Below are 19,165 nucleotides of genomic sequence, written 5' to 3'. Positions count from 1 at the left end.
AATCCGGACACTATCAATTTGATATTGCTGAACCGTTCCCCAGACTCACGTCGGCACGTGATCGCCACATCCTCCGTTGCCGGCCAATTCGTGCATCAAAGGAAGCATCTCAATTGGCTGAGTCATGGCATTCATGGAGACCAGCCAGAATTACGCCATAGCAAGGCCCAGGTTTTTCCACTTAAACACTCATAGAATCATTTCTTTTAGGGACAATTGAGTTTTGAAGCACTATTGACTAACATATCTATACCCTAAAAGTCCCAATTTTTATCGGGTTGAGTCACTCTGAGATTGAGCGACCTCAATATCAAACTTTAAGACCCTGGAGCGACCCCGGTCCGATCTTTCTGTATAACCTCTCACAAGTACGGATACATCAGTGCAGATATCGTGGAGAGACTTCGACAACCTCGTACGATCATGCCAGCTGCGACTATGGCTGAAAACACCACTACAAATGGCGATTCTCGTCAACATTATGGTCAGTATTTACCTTTGTCATTGCATGCTTCCTTCAGCATCTCTCTTCTCCCTCTTCCCTCATCCTTTTCATGCCATTCTCCCCTCAGCATTATAGAAGATCAGTGACTGAATACCTGTAAGAAAGAACGCAATCACAGCCTGAGAACCCGTTCTCTGCCCTCATTCCTGAGCAGCAGATAGCGATTGTTCCAGAATTCACTCTCGAGTCCGGAGTCACACTCTATAACCTACCGGTCGCTTATACAACTCGCGGCAAACTTAATGAAGAGGGCAACAATGCCATGGTAATCTGCCATGCTCTCACTGGAAGTGCCGATGTGAGTGACTGGTGGGGTCCTCTACTTGGAGGACCTGGCCGAGCTTTCGACACTTCAAGATTCTTCATTGTTTGTATGAACAGTCTTGGCAGCCCTTATGGCACTGCAAGCCCAGTAACTGCCAAGGACAATGATCCAAGCAAGGGTCGATATGGACCTGAGTTCCCCCTTACCACAATTCGAGATGATGTCAAGTAAGTTCAGACTCCTAATCTCGACAACTGCGTTCATGTTTGCTTGAACCAAAAATAGTGGCTAACCACCGACAGCCTTCACAAGCTCATCCTTGATGACCTAGGCGTGAAGCAACTTGCTGCTGTTGTTGGAGGTTCTCTGGGTGGTATGTTTGTGCTTGAGTGGGCATACTTTGGCAAGGACTATATCCGATGTATCGTCCCTATCGCGACCTCAAGCAGACACAGCGCTTGGGGTATCAGCTGGGGTGAGGCTCAACGACAGAGCATCTACGCCGACCCCAAGTACGACGATGGATACTACGCCTTCGATGATCCCCCCTCCACTGGCCTGGGTGCGGCTCGTATGTCTGCTCTGCTCACATATCGAAGTCGCAACTCCTTCGAGTCGAGATTCGGACGCAACATTCCCGACCCATCCAAGGTCCAAACCATTGGAGGTCGACCCCGACCCTCGACTCCTTCTGAGGCACACTTCCATATTCACAACGACGGCCATATTGTAAAGCGTACATCCATATCTCGCCAGAACAGCACAACTGATGCAACATCAACTGCTGAGTCACCTGCTGTTCCCGACAACGTAGCGGATCCTCAATTCCATGGACCTAGCAATGGTAGCCTGACTGGAGGAGAGATGCCTCAGTCACACTATTTCTCTGCCCAGTCATATCTACGATACCAGGGACGTAAGTTCGTTACGCGATTCGACAGCAACTGCTACATTGCCATGACTCGTAAGTTGGACACGCATGACGTGTCACGCAACCGAGCAGACACCATCGCAGATGCACTAGCTATGATCCAACAACCCACACTTGTTTTGGGCATTGAGAGCGATGGCCTCTTTACTTTTGCTGAGCAGGAGGAGATTGCACAACACGTACCTAATGCACGTCTCGAGCGAATCGAGAGTCCTGAGGGCCACGATGCATTTTTGTTGCAGTTTGAGCAGGTCAACAACTACGTCCTCTCATTTTTCAAGGAGGTTTTGCCTGATATCATGTCCAAGGATGGCGGAGCACCTGAGGAGGCTAGTGTTGGACAAATCACCAAGTCGAGCACATTTGGAGAAGCTGAAGTTGAGGATATTACTGCTTGGTAGATTGCTTGGAGTAATGTTAGGATGGCGCCTGGTGTCGTGCCGCAGAAAAGACTAGACAAGAATGAAAATCATGATGACGAGTCCGATTATGCACAATTGGGTTGTTGATGCGTTGTCTTCTAACTGATTAATTGTTTGATCGAATCTTATGTCAGATAAGGCTGTCTTGTGACGATTTCTAGACACGAATAGCCTGCAACATCACCGATTACGATAGTATATTAGGCAGGCAGCGCAAGTCTAGCAGAAGTTCACATTGGAGCCTGATTTCAAACTGTCGAGCTTCAGGAGCCTGGAGAAGAAAAACAATCAAGACTTTCAATTGCATTTGGGAGTCCGAGATAACTAATCGGAAGTCTCCCAAGCTCACCTTGAGTATATGCTAAGCTCGTCTAACATTATTGTTACTGTGGGATCGAGATTGGTGCTCTCAATATCCCCTGGACGTGAGGGAGAAGCACTGACTCATACCAGCTCCAGCATAATGAACATCGTAAGATGTTGCAAACCTACCCCATTGCAATTAATCCACAAAATCCAAGTTCTAGAAGCCATCCACGATCGCATTCTATCAGTTATGTTCAAGTTAAGACAATGCTAGGCTTCGGCACTGAAGATGAGCTCTGTATCGGTACTCAGAGATGTGGGTATATCCATCAGAGCATTCTAGAACACGCACACATGTTGTTCTAGGGTGACAATGGAACCAAGCGATGCAATCAATGACAAGTGCCGAGTCGATCATCACGATGTTACCCGTCCACTTATTAACCGCACCCACTGCCTAGCGATACAGGAATACGCGAGTCCACGGATGTGTGCGAGACATTGAGGGAGAGACGACGACTGTCTCAGGACCCTACGGAAAAGAATCTAGAAGGGCCTGAGAAGTGCCGAAGCTTTGAAGCTTGAAATGTTTACACAATAGTCAATGTCTGTTAACTGGACTCGTGTTACCTGTTCGTGGTGCTATTTGGTAGCTAGCCATGCTAACCAACCTTCTTTCCCCCGAATGCCACCGTGTTTTTAATGATGGTATTCACAATTATCGATATTTGATCTTGTCACATTCATGACGTGAAGCCACCGAGTACATGGCGCTCTATGTTCCACGATAAACGATCGTGGTGGCGGCCAAGCTAAAACATGAGGCCATCCCGAGTGACATGCCTGGAATGCAGATGGATGAAAACAGGACACAGTTGAGCAGATAAACCAATAGCATAGGAAACTCGCGTATTGACGTTCGATGCATTTCTGCCCGAGAGTTGTGTCACTGGCTATTGAAGGTTCATGATTACTGGATTCGAAGGTCAAGGCCGTTGATGGATCTATTTCTGCCGGGTGCCGCAATTAACTCTGTGTTACATTTCGACAAACACGGCTTGAAGATTTAGATGTTACTCCGGGCTTACGGGAGCCTTGTTTGCCTTGGGAGACGGCGTAGGGTGTTGTTGTGAACCCTTATGAACTAGATGTTGGTTGAGACGACGACACGACACATTGGCACACCACTAGAGTCACTGCACATGAGAACATGGTGCAATGGTTTCCAACCCTTCACATGAGGTCCAGACGCTGGCCAGACATCTATCCTGTCAGGCAATTCTGAGAGATTGGAATATGAATCATGTTGAAGCTCTTCGGCACATGTCCTAGCTCCATATCACATGTAGCAACTACAAGAGAACGTAGTAGAACCGCCAATATCTTATGGTGATGCACTCTGTCTCTGCTCTTCCAATTACATACCGAGACATGCGCTTAGGCTACTTAGGCCTGCACCGCAGATGTTTCTCGACGTGGAACACTCTGATAGCCCACCGGCCCACTGACAGAGGAATTAATCAGCGCTACGGTATCGTCTACAAAATCCTATGAGGTAAAGGATTCGTAAACTTTTAAAGTGAGGCACTTCACAATGTAAAAGTCGTGACAAGGCAGTGAAGGGCCTTGTGGAAAGTAAACACACGTGGAGCACCGATTGGTTGAGTTAGATAGAGGAACCAAACCTTGGCCCCTGTCAAATTCTAAGCGAAACAAGAGCTGAGAAGTTAAAAAGGCAAACGAGGCGAGAATCTGGACGTGGTGACACGAGGTGAGAATCCATAAGCGTCGGGCGTTGAACCTTTGTTGGTCCGATTCGGTCGGAATTCATTCTCGACCGAGATGAAATTGAAAGTGATGGGGGCTTGCTTGTGCCTTGAGTCAAGAAACCGTGCATAGTCAACAGAAAAATCTGTAGCAAATTGCCTAGAGGTATTCTTTAGGTAACGGTTTCAAGCGGCAAGCGTCGCAGGTTGATAGGATTAGCAAAGCAAATCCAGGCGCAGAGCAACAAGACCCGTAATGCGTTACTCGTTTCGTTAATATCAGGCGAGAGCCATTGTTCTTTCTGAGATCCATGCATACCGTGGCAAACTTGAGAATGCGGCTAGAAGCATTTTCGAAGCTGATATGGTGGAGTTTCTTCTGAGCAACTGACAAAAGTAAACGTGCAAAAAGATGGGGCCCTTGTCTTGTTTTCTCTTGGAGAATCAGAAAGAGGAAACCCGGTGTCGTTTCACATGGTTGAGTAATGGATAAGTCAGAGTCAGAGTCACGTTTATCGTGTTACACTGCTATCCGTGTTTCTTCATGCGACGACAGCCGTGCACGACCCAGTCGGGAGTGATCTTGTCGTATGCCGGAAGCCGTCCGTAGGCTCTTTTACGACTGTGTAGGGGAATAAACCCACTGTATTTGCCTGGGCGGGTTGCACAATGTGTAGCGTTTACGTACAAGCAAGCAGTGAACACGCCCGTTTCGGTGCTTTTTCCTGTCATCAACGTTGTTGACGGACTGCACGTGTTGATAGGCCTCGACACGAGGTGAGGGGAAATTCGATAAAGACGTTTGTGTGAGTGTGATGCAGATAACATTGCCGATCTTTTTCAATCCATCGTCATTGATGTGATGATACCTTCGGATGTGGGATACGAATTCAGGTCATTCATCACACGGCGTCGATCAAAGGGCGTAAATAGAAGTGAAAGAAGCGCCGGTCAAATCATGAAAGTTGCCGTTCGGCGAGATCTGCGACCGAGTGACCGTGGTGAGATTGAGTGGTGAGCTCAATGCGGAATGATGTGGATGATGGATCCATGGAACGACTCTATTGTTTCTAGAAGCCTTCCTATGCAAGGAGAGGTAAGAAAACTTGGGACATTTTCTCTAAGCAACAGAAAAGTTACGGTAAAGCTAGTATACTTTAGGGAGCCTTTAGGCTAGTTTATTTTGTCACGCTAGCTTAATATCGGAAACTTTCTTACTCCCTGAGGAAAACACATGGATCGATGCCTTAGGCACAAGGTTTGCCAGTGATTTGTTCTGGAAAAACAGGGGCCAAGGGGGTCTTCCTTGTCTGACAAGTCAAGTCTGACGGAGTGCATCACATCTAATTTCTGTGACACAGCGTCAAATTTGGGAGTTGAAAAAGCTCAAGCGAACCGGGTTCAAGATGTCCCTGCGTAAGAATAGCCACGAAATAGCCTCAATTGACATGCAAGCCTCTTATTGAATAGACTCTGTCAATGACATCCCAAATCTCACCACACCTAAAAACTCACTACACACAAAAACGACCCTGTTCCTTCAAGTGGGGGGCAGCCATCTCAGTGTAAGACGCGGGCGTTACATAGGTTCGAATGCTCCCCACCAGGGCGAGTTTGGCCACTGACCTCCGATCCTTTCCAATTGGCTCTGCTGATCTAGTGGATTGCAGGGGGTGCGCAAGGGTGCATCTGCTTGAAAAGGGAGTCTCTTTGAGTCTGGAGTGACGGGGTTCTAGCTGAGTATGAAACCCTGGGCTGAGATTCACCTGAGCAAGATTGCACTATCGACTTCTCTAGAGCTGGACCTTTTTTCCTGTACGGACTCATATACTATGCTCGAAGGAGGAGGTGGTTAACAGAATGACCTGCTTCGAACAAGGCGGGCCTTGTGGGCTCTCTAAAAGCATGGGCAACTTGGTGTTCCATTCATCTCAGTGGTCTGCATCCAATGCTCAACTCTGACTGGTTCGGGGAGACTTGAGTGGGTGTGCAGTGGACTTTCCATCTTGCTTCTTCCTCGGCTTCCACAGTGGGCAGTGGCTTGGCCGGAGATTCCATTATGGAAGGCGTGCGCAGATGCGTCTCCACCATTGCACCTGCCTCAAAATCACCACCCACCCATCCATCACCCAGGGCATCCCCCATCCACTACAAGGAAGGTACTGTACCTTGACGAGCACGGTCTCGCACGCTATATCCGGCCGTTGTTACCTATTATCTATCAATCCCAACTGTCTGGAATCCTCCCACTTCCCCATTTCATCTATCGTTGCTGTTGTTGGTGAGATCGTAATATTTTGTTCATTCTATTACCTCTTCTTCTCTGTACATTGCTAGGGCCTTGCCTTATCTTTACCTGTATCACCGACTGTCGCATCCCCTCGACACCTACGAACCCGCATACTCCGACGGTCAACTACGCCGAAATCCCGATCCATGGTATTCGATGTCGAACTTGAACTGTAGAACAACTCTCTCTTGCCCTCGATAAATCATCGTCGATTCATTTGGGGGTATTGGATTAGAAGGAAGTTAGATATTGGTCTTCTTGTTGGAACATCATCTTGAGCGGCCATTATCTTCGAAGTGAGGTGAACAACTCGACAGTCACAAACCGTAATTTGGGGAAACGACGGTATTGTTGGATCGACCAGACTGGGCTGGAAACAATTCAAAGAGTTGGATCAATTGCTGCGAAATCCACAAAATTTCAGAGTCTTGATTCTATGCATTCCTGATCTCTTAACGGAGCAGCACCCGAAGAGGTGGAGATCGGTATCGCGAAACTCATCCCGAAGCATCCCCATACAGAACAACCCATGTCGTCGATTACGGATATCATCGCTCCCGATATTTACTCGCCTTAAACTTCAAAATGCCAGACTACGACGAAGACATGCTGCCTCCCCCAGCATCAGGCTCTCAGCAGGATCGCACTTGGGGTGGTAATAACGCTTTTCATAACTTCTTCAACGACTTCTCTCACATCCCTGACCCAAATCTCCGCCGCCGTCTTGCTTTATCTGAGATTGATAAAGTCCCTTTTGGCGCCTACCGTATGTGATTTATTTTATTCTCGCCGGTTATTATTGAAGTCAATGCTGACCAAATTAGATGTCCGCGCTGTATTAGTAGCAGGTGTCGGTTTCTTCCTTGACTCTTACGATATTTTTGCCATCAACCTCATCACAATACTCCTTGGAGTTGTCTTTTGGGGCGATCCTAACCCTCAAAATGGCTTCAGTGGCAATGATGGATATCTCCCTGACCCGGTTAACCAGGCATTCAAGGCCTCTACGAGTGCCGGCATCGTGGTGGGAATGATCGTCTTTGGATGGCTAGCCGAGTTAGTACCACCAGTCTATATCGATCATTTCATAGACAAGAATGTGCTGACAACTCAAATAGTGGCTTTGGTCGACGCCGCATGTATGGTGTCGAATTGGGTATTATTATCCTGGCAACGCTTTGCTGCGCTCTCATCTCGTCTAGCCCTGCAATGGGATCGACAGGTCTCCTAATCTTTTGGCGTATCATCATGGTAAGTCTGCAAAAACTTTACGTTTCGCAGCATTTCCTGACTATATCCAGGGCATTGGAATTGGCGGCGACTACCCGCTCTCAAGTGTCATTACATCCGAGTAAGTATCCTCGCTGTCATGTTGCCATTCAGACTTTGTGGCTGGGGTTTAGTTCATACCAAGCCCCTAACACGCCCTGATCAACTCAAACTGACTGAGATCCCGCTAGGTTCGCTCCGACAAGGTGGCGCGGCGCTATGGTTGCTGCTGTCTTCTCTATGCAGGGACTTGGACAGCTAGCAGCTGCTATTGTTGCTCTAATCACTACTGTTGCTTTCAAGGACGCTTTTATCGGTGCTGCTGATGAAAGTCAATGCGGTTTCGAGTGCCGACTGGCCGCTGACCGAGCATGGCGAATTATTGTTGGAGTGGGCGCCATTCCTGCCTGTGCCGCCCTCTATTACCGCATCACTATCCCAGAAACCCCTCGATATACCTTTGATGTGGAACACGACGTCGAGAAAGCCGATGCCGACATCAAAGCATACGTTACCAGCAAGTCCAAGGGTTCCTTTGACGTTGTTCATCAAGTCAGGAGTAAGCGTATCGCTGGACGTAGTCTTGACGTCCCTCGTGCGTCCTGGTCTGATCTTATTTCCTTCTTCCGCCAATGGGCCAATTTCAAGATGCTATTAGGAACAACCTTGTCCTGGTTCTTTTTGGTAAGTGCTGTTATTTGACGTTGCTTGGCTCCCGCTAACTTTTCTGAAGGACCTCGCTTTCTATGGTCTTGGCCTTAATAACACCTTTGTCCTTCAAGCAGTGGGCTATGGTGCTGGTAACTCCCTTTTCGAAAAGCTTCACAACCAAGCTGTTGGAATGATCATTTTGACATGCGCTGGATCACTCCCTGGCTACTGGACTGCCATTCTCAGCGTCGACACCTTTGGTCGCAAGCCGCTGCAGGTTTTCGGATTTCTTCTACTCACTATTATCTTCTGTATCCTCGGGTTTGCTTACAAGAGCCTCTCACAGGGAGGGTTGCTTGCGCTCTACATTGTGGGCCAGTTTCTCTTCAATGCTGGCCCTAACACGACCACCTTCATCGTTCCTGGCGAATGTTTCCCTACCCGATATCGATCGACCGGTCACGGCATCTCGGCCGCCATGGGCAAAATAGGGGCAATCATTGCGCAGGGCATCAGCATCCCTATGGTGCGACATGGATCACCCGAGGGCTGTAAGGGCACCGATTGCTCACCCAACATGGACCGACTGCTCCAACTCTTTGCCCTTTTCATGTTGTTTGGTACTCTGGTTTCCTTATTGATCCCCGAGACCAAGGGCATGACCTTGGAGGAGCTTTCTGGAGAACCCCGCACAAGCTACAATTCTGGATGCAATGGTAGTATCAGTCTTGGGTCGCCAAAGCTCAGGGCTTGGAACCCTTTTGTCGGTGGTCAACCCGCAGGATTCTCGTATCCTAGATCCAGAATAAGTCACTTCCGAAAGAATGACCGCGTTGGCATCATGACATCGCCAGAGCTCATGGCTGAGACGTCTCGGCTTCGGAAACCTCGGATCTGGAGAAGACACCGCAAGGCCAAGTCGAGCAGCGGTACAGATATCGCTTTGAGCACTCGAAGCTCTGGTACAGGAGAGGATGAAATCTTCCCCGCAGGCCCCCCTGCATCTTCATCTACTCCTCCACAGCCACCGCCGACTTGGGGGGCTGGCTGGGGACGGATAGATAGAGGAGGACCCCCTCCGCTGCTGAACTCAGTCCAGCTGCAGGATGTTGGCAGTCTCTTGACGAAATGATCTGGATTGACAAAATCGGTGTTGTTAGCATGATTCGCATATCTCTGGCGTTGGTGGAATAATGAAATTTAGACTATGATACCTTAGATGTTTGTTTTGCATAGTTGTCGAGTTGAACATCGACATCTGGAGGCTTAGGAGCAGAAGTGCTTCGCAACTTGTACGAATGAATAACGAATACAAAGAATCCCCAATTTATGAGTTGCAGACTTTGGCAATCCAACTGAGTGCATATGATGATTGTGAAACTTCTAAAGCGTATGATAGCGTGCTGGTCAATTGCCAACCAAACTACGAGAATTCCAATGAAAACGGCAACTGGCACTTCATGCTAGCAAGGCTGATGCTCGAATTCGCAGTCTATTGTTACAACTTCTTACAAGAGGCTGCAACTATCAAACCATCTATGAGAACCTCAATACTATCCCAATTCTCTCAAAGTCTAACATCGCGGTCTATGCCCCTGGAGTCCTTCTCAAACATAATGAAAGACCGATGATTTTGTCTCGTCTACCAAAAGATCATCCACGGAGAACCTTGAGCGCTTCTTTCAGGTTTACCACATCACGAGTCAGCTTCTCACGGCGATCACGGCTGAGCATGTCTTCGCCGGCAATAGCTTCGAGTTGCTCAGGTGTCATGTGAAACACAACTTGGTCAGACAGAACAGTGAGAGGGCCGTCGGTATCGTCGAGGAGAAAGAAATCGATGACTTGTCGGCAGACAACGTCGACAAATCGACTGCGGGCGATGTCGTAGTAGGTCAGAAGAACATCGTGAATGTCCTGGCAGATGGTGGCTAGGTTTGTAGGCTTGGGTCTACCCTCGACAGCGTCACGAACGTACTTGGCAACCTCGATATCTGTTTCGTAAGATTGTTGCAAGGCAGTTTTTGTAGTCTTCTCAACCAGCTCGCCCAAATCTTCTCCCTTGGATCTGTTCTCAGCTAGATTGTTGCCAAAAGAGGGGTTGTAGGTGATACTGCGACCTTCGAACTCGACCTTCAAGAGGAATTCGGTGTGGTTGACGGCACGCTTGTACCGGGTCTGCAGGTCATCGACGAGGAAATTCCAGAGCTCATCACGGATAGCCGGGTCGGGACAGCAGTTGTCAAGGACGTTGCTGATGAAGTGGTGCACAATGAGAATGGCATTGGCAATGTGGGCTCGGGCCATGCCAGACCACTTCTTGGATTGCTCCTTGAAGTTCTTGGGTAGCATCTCACCACCGAACTAAGAGATACGTCAGGACATCCATCCAAGCAAGCGCCAGGAAAAGACAATACTTACAGTGCCGAGTTCATAAGCACGGGAAGAAAGCCACTCCCTCTCGATATACTGCATGATATCCTCTTCGTTCGGCTCCGGCCACTCGAACGCATCATGAAGAACCCCATCCTCCAGCTCTTGCTCCCCCAACTTGGGGATGTCAAAAGAGATCCCGCGGCGGTACAGACCACAACGTTCGTCGGTAGACTCGACCTTTGCTTCTTCTGAGGCCTCATCTTCCTCGCTAGGGGTTGAGGCCACCTCTTTGTCGCCAGGACGATGGAACTTTCGTGTCTCGCCCCAGTCATAGACGGACTTTGCGAACTCCTCATTGATTTCGCGAATTCGGGTGATGAGCTTTAGATCTGTGCCAGCGTCGAAGAGATTTTCGCGGCTGTACTGCCCATCAAGACCACAGTGCTTGATACGAGTGAACTGAGCAGCAATCTGTCCAATATAGATACGTTGCTGTTCAGTAGTGCTGCGTGACTGACCCATATCTTTGAGAAGTGTTTCCGTTTCTTTGAGAATAGTCGCAAGGTCTCCACGAACCTTGGGGAACTCGCTCTTGGTTCGGTCCATGAGAAGCTGTTGGACACGGACCTTGAGAGCCGGGATACCGAGTCGGTCAGGGGATAGCTTAGTCCAGGGGGCTTTAGAGAAGAACTCCTTTTCAGCGCGAGTTCGCTCCTCAGCACTGGAAGAACTATCATCTGCACTCCGGTTCTTCACAACGCAGTATCCAAGCTGAAGATCACGTCGCTTTCCACGAACAAGGTCAACAACAACAGCCTTCATAGCTTCTTCGACAGCCAAGTCAGGCTTGGTGAGGACACCGAGAGTTCGCTTACCCTCAGGGTCAACTTCCTTTGCGAGGGTGAGAATCTTCTGGTTCGCAATGTCGCCGTTACAAGGGACGACAGCGAGGATGATGGTGCGTGACTCTTGGATGTACTTTTGCACCATGTTCTTCACGAGCTGAATGTCTTCCTTTGTGGTAACGCCAGGAGTGACGTACTCAAACATTCCGGGAACATCGATGACAGTCAAGTGATCCTCGTTTGGGCCGCTGATCTCGACGCGCAGAACATCGCGACTGAAAGCAGAGCCAGTAGAGCCATCATCAGACTCCGACTTGATGCCCATCACCTTAGCAGCCTATCAAGACTATGTTAGAGGAGGCGATATGAGTCCAGAGACTATAATACTGACATCTTGGAAGATCTGAGCAAACTCATCGGCATCGAGGTTAGTCGCAGTACGATGAAAGGACTTTGCTTGTTCCTCATCTGCATCAACGGCATGAATAGAGACAACAATGCTTTCTGTTTCCTCACGACGACAGATAATCTCCGTGGCATGGCGAGTGCAGAGAGTCACTGAGCGAGGAAAATGAAAACCAGTGAGAGACTCGAGGACACTGGACTTTCCAGCGCTCTGGTCACCAACAACAACCATCTATATAAACGTTAGCCGAGAGAGTCTGGTGTAAGGTGACATGCAAGACATACCTGAGGGAGAGGCACCATATTGGATATGCCTAGCTCTCGCAGCTTGTCCATCTTGTCCAAGAGGGCTCGATTACCGAGCCCTTGCTCGGACTTGACTTTCTTTGCGGTAGTCATCTTGACAAGACGAAGTTCTTTGCCAGAGGCTATATTGTGTGTCGCTTAGCCTGTTGAGGTTGCGTGGGATGAGGAGAGGTATATCGATCACCGTGTAGATTTAGCGATGAAGAAAAAGAAAAAAGGAAAATGAAACAGGGGAGGGACAAGAATTTATACCTTGGCTGCGAAATTCCTGTTCGAGGCCTGTGTATCACTCACAGGTAGAAACCCAAGGATTATCGGGTGCTTGCAGTGGCCGTCACCTCACTAGAGGCCCTACACCAAGGCCCAGCTATCTTAGCGCTTCTATTTGTTACAGTTGCAAATGTAGAAGCTATGTTGCCTGTGCCTTGTCCATGGCATTGAATGTGATGGCTTAATCTGTGGCCTTGATACTAGGCATGAGTGAATGAACTGGAAGCGGGATGCTGCATTCACCGAAACATCAGCCCAAATTGATGTGTGAAATTGAACCTATTGAAACTCAAATTCTGCCTTGCAGGCACCTATCAAATTTGATCTTCAAAAAAAGCTATCTTCTTTTATGTGGTGGTCGGCCTCCGACAGCTGCGCCCTGCTACTGTCGTGGAGTTTCATCTCCAGAAACCGGCGGATATTCCCCTTTATGTTGTCTCTTTTCTCAGGCTGTTGGTTGACCCCTGCAAAACGTCGGCCAACTGCCATAGCTAGCAGGGCTGGCGTGATGTGATCTTGAGAGACACATACAAATTCTTTCCTATAAAGGATAACTCCGGGCAGATGAGCACCCTTGAAATGCGCAGACCCTGGAAAAGTCCACCCCGGCCATTTATACCGGCCTGTTGGCCACGGCCACGGCCACGAAGGCAGCCACAACAATGGCAGAACACCAAAGACATCTGAATCGAGACTGAGACTCAATATAACGTTCATTCATTCCATTAATTCATGCTGGGGTATCTCGCTAACTAAATAAAAACGCCTATCCTTTTCCCAATCCTGTATATATCTGTATATATAACCAATCACCACAGAGAAACAAACTCCGTAACAGGCATACCGCAAGATGCGAGATCCTGCCTCTTCATATACCAAGCCTCAAACAAGGCCATCTCCACAGCCCCAGGAGCCTCTGTCAAGTTCGACAGCACAGGCCCAACAGTTTTGGGCTCCAAGGCAGGGTCCAAGACACCGCGGGGAGATACACATCGAGATGGAGGCTGCAAGGCAGACTCCAGAGTATGGACAAATCGCTCGGCGAGCGGGTGTGTTGAAGTTGTGTATTGCTTGGCTGTCGCGAGGCATCGTGTGGCTTCCTCGGTCACAGGGGCAGGGTTGGTGATTATGTCTCTGAAGAGAGGATGTTGGACCAAGACGGTGAGGGTCATGCCAATTATGCTAAGGGCTGATGAAAATTAGAACAAATATCGCAGTAGAAAGATGCCTTGACTTACCAATAGCAGAATGACTGTCAGGAGGGCCGTCAAAAGTCACCAATCTCCTCTCGCGAGCCATGATATCTTCTAGCTCCACGCTTGCAGCATAGCACGATTCGAATAGTCCTGCGAGCATCGATTTTGCCATTTTTGAAGTTGGTTGTGTTACATTGCTGCTGATGAGCTTCATGATAGCTACTCGGGGAATCAAAGCCTTGGTCTCAAGATATCTATCATTTGTTAGCTTATGCTGTCTCGACATGTAGTTCATCAACATACCTCATACGCAACAACGTTGCTTGGCGGCGGAAAATAGCCTCGGGTTGTGTGCAGGGGAACTTGACGCGCAGATGCTCAGGGATAGCAGCATGCCACTCTTCCAAATCGCAGTCCCGCTTCAGTGCATCGGATAGAACATCAGAAACCGATTCTTTACCAGAATCTGTTTTGTGGCTGAGAGAATCTTGAATAGGCTGGAGAATATCGTCGTACAGTTTCAAAGTTTGGTTGAAGAAAGAAAGTCGTGAAAGGGTATCGCAAGGTTGAGCTCGGTCGGGGTTGTGAGGGAAAGCCTCAAGATATTCGTCGTCGATTCCCTGGGGAAATGTGCCAAATTTTGGGTTTGTCTGGCTTCCAGGGGAATTCTGCATCCTGACAAGCAGAGCACAAGCACACCATGTCCTTCTCCGTTCCTCGCGTTCAGCCTGAGCCTTTCCTGGGAGATCGATATGGAGCATAAGACCTTCTGCGAGTCGAAGGGCCATGCCAGTCAGCATCCAACTCTCCTGGACCGTACCCGCTCGTCGCAAGAATCTGGCATGAACAATCAAAGCCTGTACCACAGGAAGAGATGATACGGATAAAAGGTCGACGAGGAGAAGAGTCTTGGCTTGCTGGTGAAATTCGAAGGCGTGAGATACGTGTAACTCGGCGGATTCTGTGATCGAGGTTTTGGCAAGTTGGCCAATGGCTAGCATTCCTAAAAGGAGAGAGTAGGTGGCTGCGAGTTCGGTGGCTTCCTCGAGTGGGATATCACGGCGGTAACGAGAGTTTGCAACTGCGATGAGACGGTGATATCGTTGGTAGAACGATGGTCGATGGATAACAGGCATGGTGATCCAGTCAATGTTGAAATACTCTGCTAACAACTCGTCCATGAGGTCTGCTGGTGGAAGGGTGATTTTCTGGAGCATCAAAGCGGCCTTGACGTTGGAAGAATAGGAGCCGAAAGATGAAGGTTTGGCTGGAGCAGCATCTTCGAGATCATCGGTTAATGGTGGACTAGCACCCATGAGATGATGCGGGCGAGAGTAGTAGCTGGCTGGTTCGTGAACTACAGGTAGTGAACCAGCTCTGGAAGAGAAACTGGGTAGAGAGTAGCCAGAGTCAGTGTGGATTGGAGGAAGAGCATGATCAACATGTCTTGGAGGTCTTGCTATACGCTCAGACACAACACTGGGTGAGGTGGATAGTTTTCTCCATTCTTCTTGAGCAGGCGTCGTAGCGACGAAAGCATTGTGGCCATGAGCTACTAATTCCTAGAGGGCGTGTGAGTGATAGTCCTGGGCGTAGGGAATATGAGCAAGGTACTTGTTATAAAAAGACTTACTAGCTGCTTCTCCTTCTCTTCAAGTTCCTGGACTCGCTTCTGGAGAGCACGGATGTAGCTATCATTGAGTTTAGTATCTTATCTATGTGATCTGACGATGAGAGAGAGAGAGAGAGAGACTCACCTCCGCGACGAAGCGATGGAACCTTCATGCTCAATCTCAGGGTAAACACACTGATCAGCACAGAGACCGCGTCTGGAACACGAATCGCAGACAGGTCGTGCACCGTCACAGCGAATTTTACGATCGCGACACTGTCGACAAGCCAAAGACCTCGCCTTTCCCGGTCTGGCAGAGGCAGTAGTTGCGTGTTGTCGGCGGGCGGCCGAAGCGGAAGCCGGTGGCCCGGGAGATGAAGCCTTTGACTTTGCCATGACTGAAACTCTGTGTGTCCTCGGGTCGTCGGTCTCTTCTCCCTTTTTGATTTTGGAGGTTGAAGCGACGGGGAGATTGACAGATGCGGGTCGTCAAATTGATGTCCTTTAGATAGGGAAGAAGGGAACGAAAACGAAAAACTCGTTCGTGACTCGTTCACCCCTTGACCATGAATGCGCTCTAAGACGGCCGCCGGGGTGGCCAATCTCTCGCGGTCACGGTTGTCGGTAGTCGCCGAGTGGTTCCAGGCTGCAAGTGGAGATTTCTGATCCCGGGTGTCGGGACGTCGGGGTATCATCACTGCACCGTAATATACAGCATGGCATGATAAACTGATGCAATACAGACTCAAAACACTCTGACCTCACTCTTCTACAGTCTCCATAACTAATTGCTCTGTCCTTCATGCATTCCCCAGATAAAGAAAGGGTCTCGATGAGGGTTTCTTGGGCATGTCCCCCAAAATTATATGGAGACGGGCGGATCATCGGCCATCGGTCATCGGCTACATTCATTGGCGTTGATGGTCATCGGATCCATCAAGGGCCTCGACAACTCCCCGACCTCCCCGACATCCAGAACAAGGGTCAACGACATGGCCTAATTACGTACATACAACAGAATCAGACAATTCATCATGTTCGCTTCGACAGCCGGAACTTACAAACCGACTCGTTAACAAACTTTGATATTTACTCGAGTTTGAGACTTAAGAATACTTGTCCTCGTCAGGTCTGAGACCCTGACCATCAGTAACACAGTCTATCACCCCATTTGTCTCATTCTCTCAACTCCCCGCGATAACACACACGATCATTCTTCACTCTCGGTCCGTCGCGCGGCCTCTTCCCTCCGACTTCCGCCACTAACTAACCGCCGTCGATTCCACCCACGCCAAGCGTCGGTCGAGACTTGCACGAGCTCCCCGTGACCCAGTGACGCCACTGAAAATCTCGTCCTCTCCTTCATTCCCGTCTTTTGTCCGGCGTATCAAGAGCATGTCACCGAGAGCCCGTCATAGGCGAGCCCATCAACACCACAACGACGAGCTGATAGCATACTCCAGTACAATGGCTTGTCAACATGTAGTCATACCCTTCAAGTTATCAACTATTACATGTCTCCGGGTATGATAAACAAGGTACCTGACCTACGAACCATCTCCTAGGTACTCGTTGTGCTCAAAAAAACGGGTAGAGCTGTTATTGTCAGCCTCAAGTTGAAAGAATAGCCTCGCCGCTAAAACCTCTAGAAGTGACTAAGACCTCCTCTGCAGCATATTTATACAAGGTCTGCAACATATCCGGAAGACAAAACCTCATGCTCTGAATATGAAATCCTCAGCAACGACTTCAAATTCATATATTGTCTCCAGCTGGATTTTCTCCCCTGTAGTTGGTTACTAGCATGTATTTCAAGTTATCCTCTCAGCACAGGACGAAACATATAATACTGTAAAAGCATTAATTGAATTACATAAAAAAATCACTCAAAGACATTTACTCCCAACGATCTTACCATAATCGGTATACATTACCCTTCACGGCCATAGCGTTTGCAAGTCGAAGACAAGTACTGGAAGAGCCTCCTAAAGATAAAAAGGAAACAACCTTAGGTTATCCTATAGGCCGGTGCCTCTAATAGGCCTTGGGTAGACAGTATTGATAAGGGCCCGGCAATGGGGAGCTCTCATACCACTGAGGCTTCTGGCGTTGAAATATGGCATTAAAATTGAATGGTCTAAAGTTTTACTAATATATAGCAGATCTAACTAACCAACGCACTTTTATCACTTAGGATAAATGCCCCAAGTTGGGGTGCTTCCCCTAGCCGTCTAGATTTCTTCGCATCACCATCATCTGTTTCTTCTGGTTTCTTATAGAATATTAGCCATACTCACCTGTTACATTGCCACTGACTTTTCCAAAATGATAACTTGTTTCCATATTCTGTCCGGTATTATGGCTTAATACCGACACAGATATGGCTTTTGCAGCATGAGTGTTTCAATGACATCTGGTCAGGTCAACATATTCTCACATACAGTTTTTGGCGGAGAGCGTGTATCTCATCTAGACCGCCCCTTGCGGTGCCAATATATTCATTCATCACATATATTTCGATATCTTGTATTGCCAAAATTTTCAGAAGATAAGTCAGGCCTCTGGTTGAAGAATATCAACCTTAGTATCATAACGTCGGACCGACTCAAAAGTGCCTCTATGATCTCTTGATGATAAAAAAGGAGAAAAGAATTCAAGAAGACCGTGTCATTGCTTTACTATACTTACTTAAAATCAGCTGTCTGATTTTTAAAGATTATTATGGCATCGGGCTGTCAACGAGGCCAGGCATTATGGCTACGGTAGGCTCTACAATCCGCAACACGATGATGATATCCTATTGACGACATGTTATACAGTAAGTCTAATGGTGATGGGTCTGTCTATTTTATGTGCTTTCAGTCCCATGGAACTCCAGTTTAGTAGGCTGCATATTGGCACACATCTTGTTCAACGTTAAAAGTTCTTGATAATCGAAATTTCAGAGAGAAATATTGCCCAAATCAAAGACAGAGCTTTAGACACGTCAATGAGACCCAATAGCAGCTGCAACGAGTGCTCTGGAAGAACAAGAAGTCACCACTCGGATATCAGAGTCCTGGGGTGTACTTTCAGTAGTCGGGGAATCCAGTAGTGTAAGCGGAGACGATTTTGAGGCTTCTGGCCAAGAATTGTATAGACATCTAGCTCGTCCTGGTCATCGGACTGGACTGTTTTCTAAAGATCATGATAGTACTGTGATAGGACTACACTCAGATGCCTTGAAAAGATACAAGCTTCTATAACACCATATAGCATTATACAATCACCCATCTCCAAGCCTCAAAAGGCTAATAGCAATATCTCGGAGCCTTGCATGTATCCATTGAAAACCACTCCCGTGCCGCTCCCATATTCCGAAAACGGGAGTTCGGGTCACTCGCGAATCCGACTGTCTCAGACATGAAACTGCCGTGTCACCAAATACAAGGGCAGCTGCATTTCCATTAAATAAACTCATGATAGCATGTGAGACAAGTGCTGAATAAAGTTCAGTTGACAGACAGCACGTCCATGCTACGTTAGATATTTTACCAGGATCAAGGGACGAGACGCACCCTTGGTTAGAGTTTGTGAGGTTTCAGGGGAGGATATGCTTAAAATGTCAGGGTCTAGTGATAAATTGTGTCAGATGTATTTATGCATGTCTTGACTCGGGGCAAGTCTTGGCAGATGAATTTACGAGTCTTTGTAATTAATGCGTGCAGGTTCAAGCCTCTATTCGCACTCTGTACGGCTTTCGCCTACGGG

General features: G+C 48.2%; 4 protein-coding genes across 4 annotated transcripts; 2 read left to right on the top strand and 2 right to left on the bottom strand.

The window, feature by feature from the left end:
• Positions 1-423: 423 nt before the first annotated feature.
• FPRO_10586 (putative homoserine O-acetyltransferase) lies at positions 424-2,102 on the top strand (the record flags this gene model as incomplete). The annotated part of the gene is made up of 3 exons (XM_031231565.1): positions 424-484; positions 607-997; positions 1,073-2,102. The coding sequence occupies 3 exons, from the start codon at positions 424-426 to the stop codon at positions 2,100-2,102; spliced, it is 1,482 nt and encodes a 493-aa protein (XP_031081589.1).
• A 4,968-nt stretch (positions 2,103-7,070) lies between these two features.
• Positions 7,071-9,537, top strand: FPRO_10585 (putative high-affinity phosphate permease, phosphate-repressible; the record flags this gene model as incomplete). Its single annotated transcript, XM_031231564.1, has 6 exons — positions 7,071-7,251; positions 7,310-7,541; positions 7,604-7,736; positions 7,787-7,836; positions 7,946-8,438; positions 8,488-9,537. 6 exons carry the CDS (start codon positions 7,071-7,073, stop codon positions 9,535-9,537), a joined length of 2,139 nt encoding a protein of 712 aa, XP_031081588.1.
• A 521-nt stretch (positions 9,538-10,058) lies between these two features.
• FPRO_10584 (uncharacterized protein) lies at positions 10,059-12,430 on the bottom strand (the record flags this gene model as incomplete). The annotated part of the gene is made up of 4 exons (XM_031231563.1): positions 10,059-10,769; positions 10,827-11,963; positions 12,018-12,263; positions 12,317-12,430. 4 exons carry the CDS (start codon positions 12,428-12,430, stop codon positions 10,059-10,061), a joined length of 2,208 nt encoding a protein of 735 aa, XP_031081587.1.
• Positions 12,431-13,416: 986 nt separating this feature from the next.
• Positions 13,417-15,811, bottom strand: FPRO_10583 (uncharacterized protein; the record flags this gene model as incomplete). Its single annotated transcript, XM_031231562.1, has 5 exons — positions 13,417-13,796; positions 13,846-14,057; positions 14,107-15,365; positions 15,437-15,494; positions 15,561-15,811. 5 exons carry the CDS (start codon positions 15,809-15,811, stop codon positions 13,417-13,419), a joined length of 2,160 nt encoding a protein of 719 aa, XP_031081586.1.
• Positions 15,812-19,165: the final 3,354 nt, after the last annotated feature.

Source organism: Fusarium proliferatum (assembly GCF_900067095.1).
Source record: "Fusarium proliferatum ET1 genome assembly, contig: FPRO_scaffold005, whole genome shotgun sequence".
In the NCBI taxonomy this organism is placed as follows: Eukaryota; Fungi; Ascomycota; class Sordariomycetes; order Hypocreales; family Nectriaceae; genus Fusarium; species Fusarium proliferatum.
Note: the sequence above shows the minus strand (reverse complement) of the source record. Positions and strands in the feature narration are given on the sequence as shown.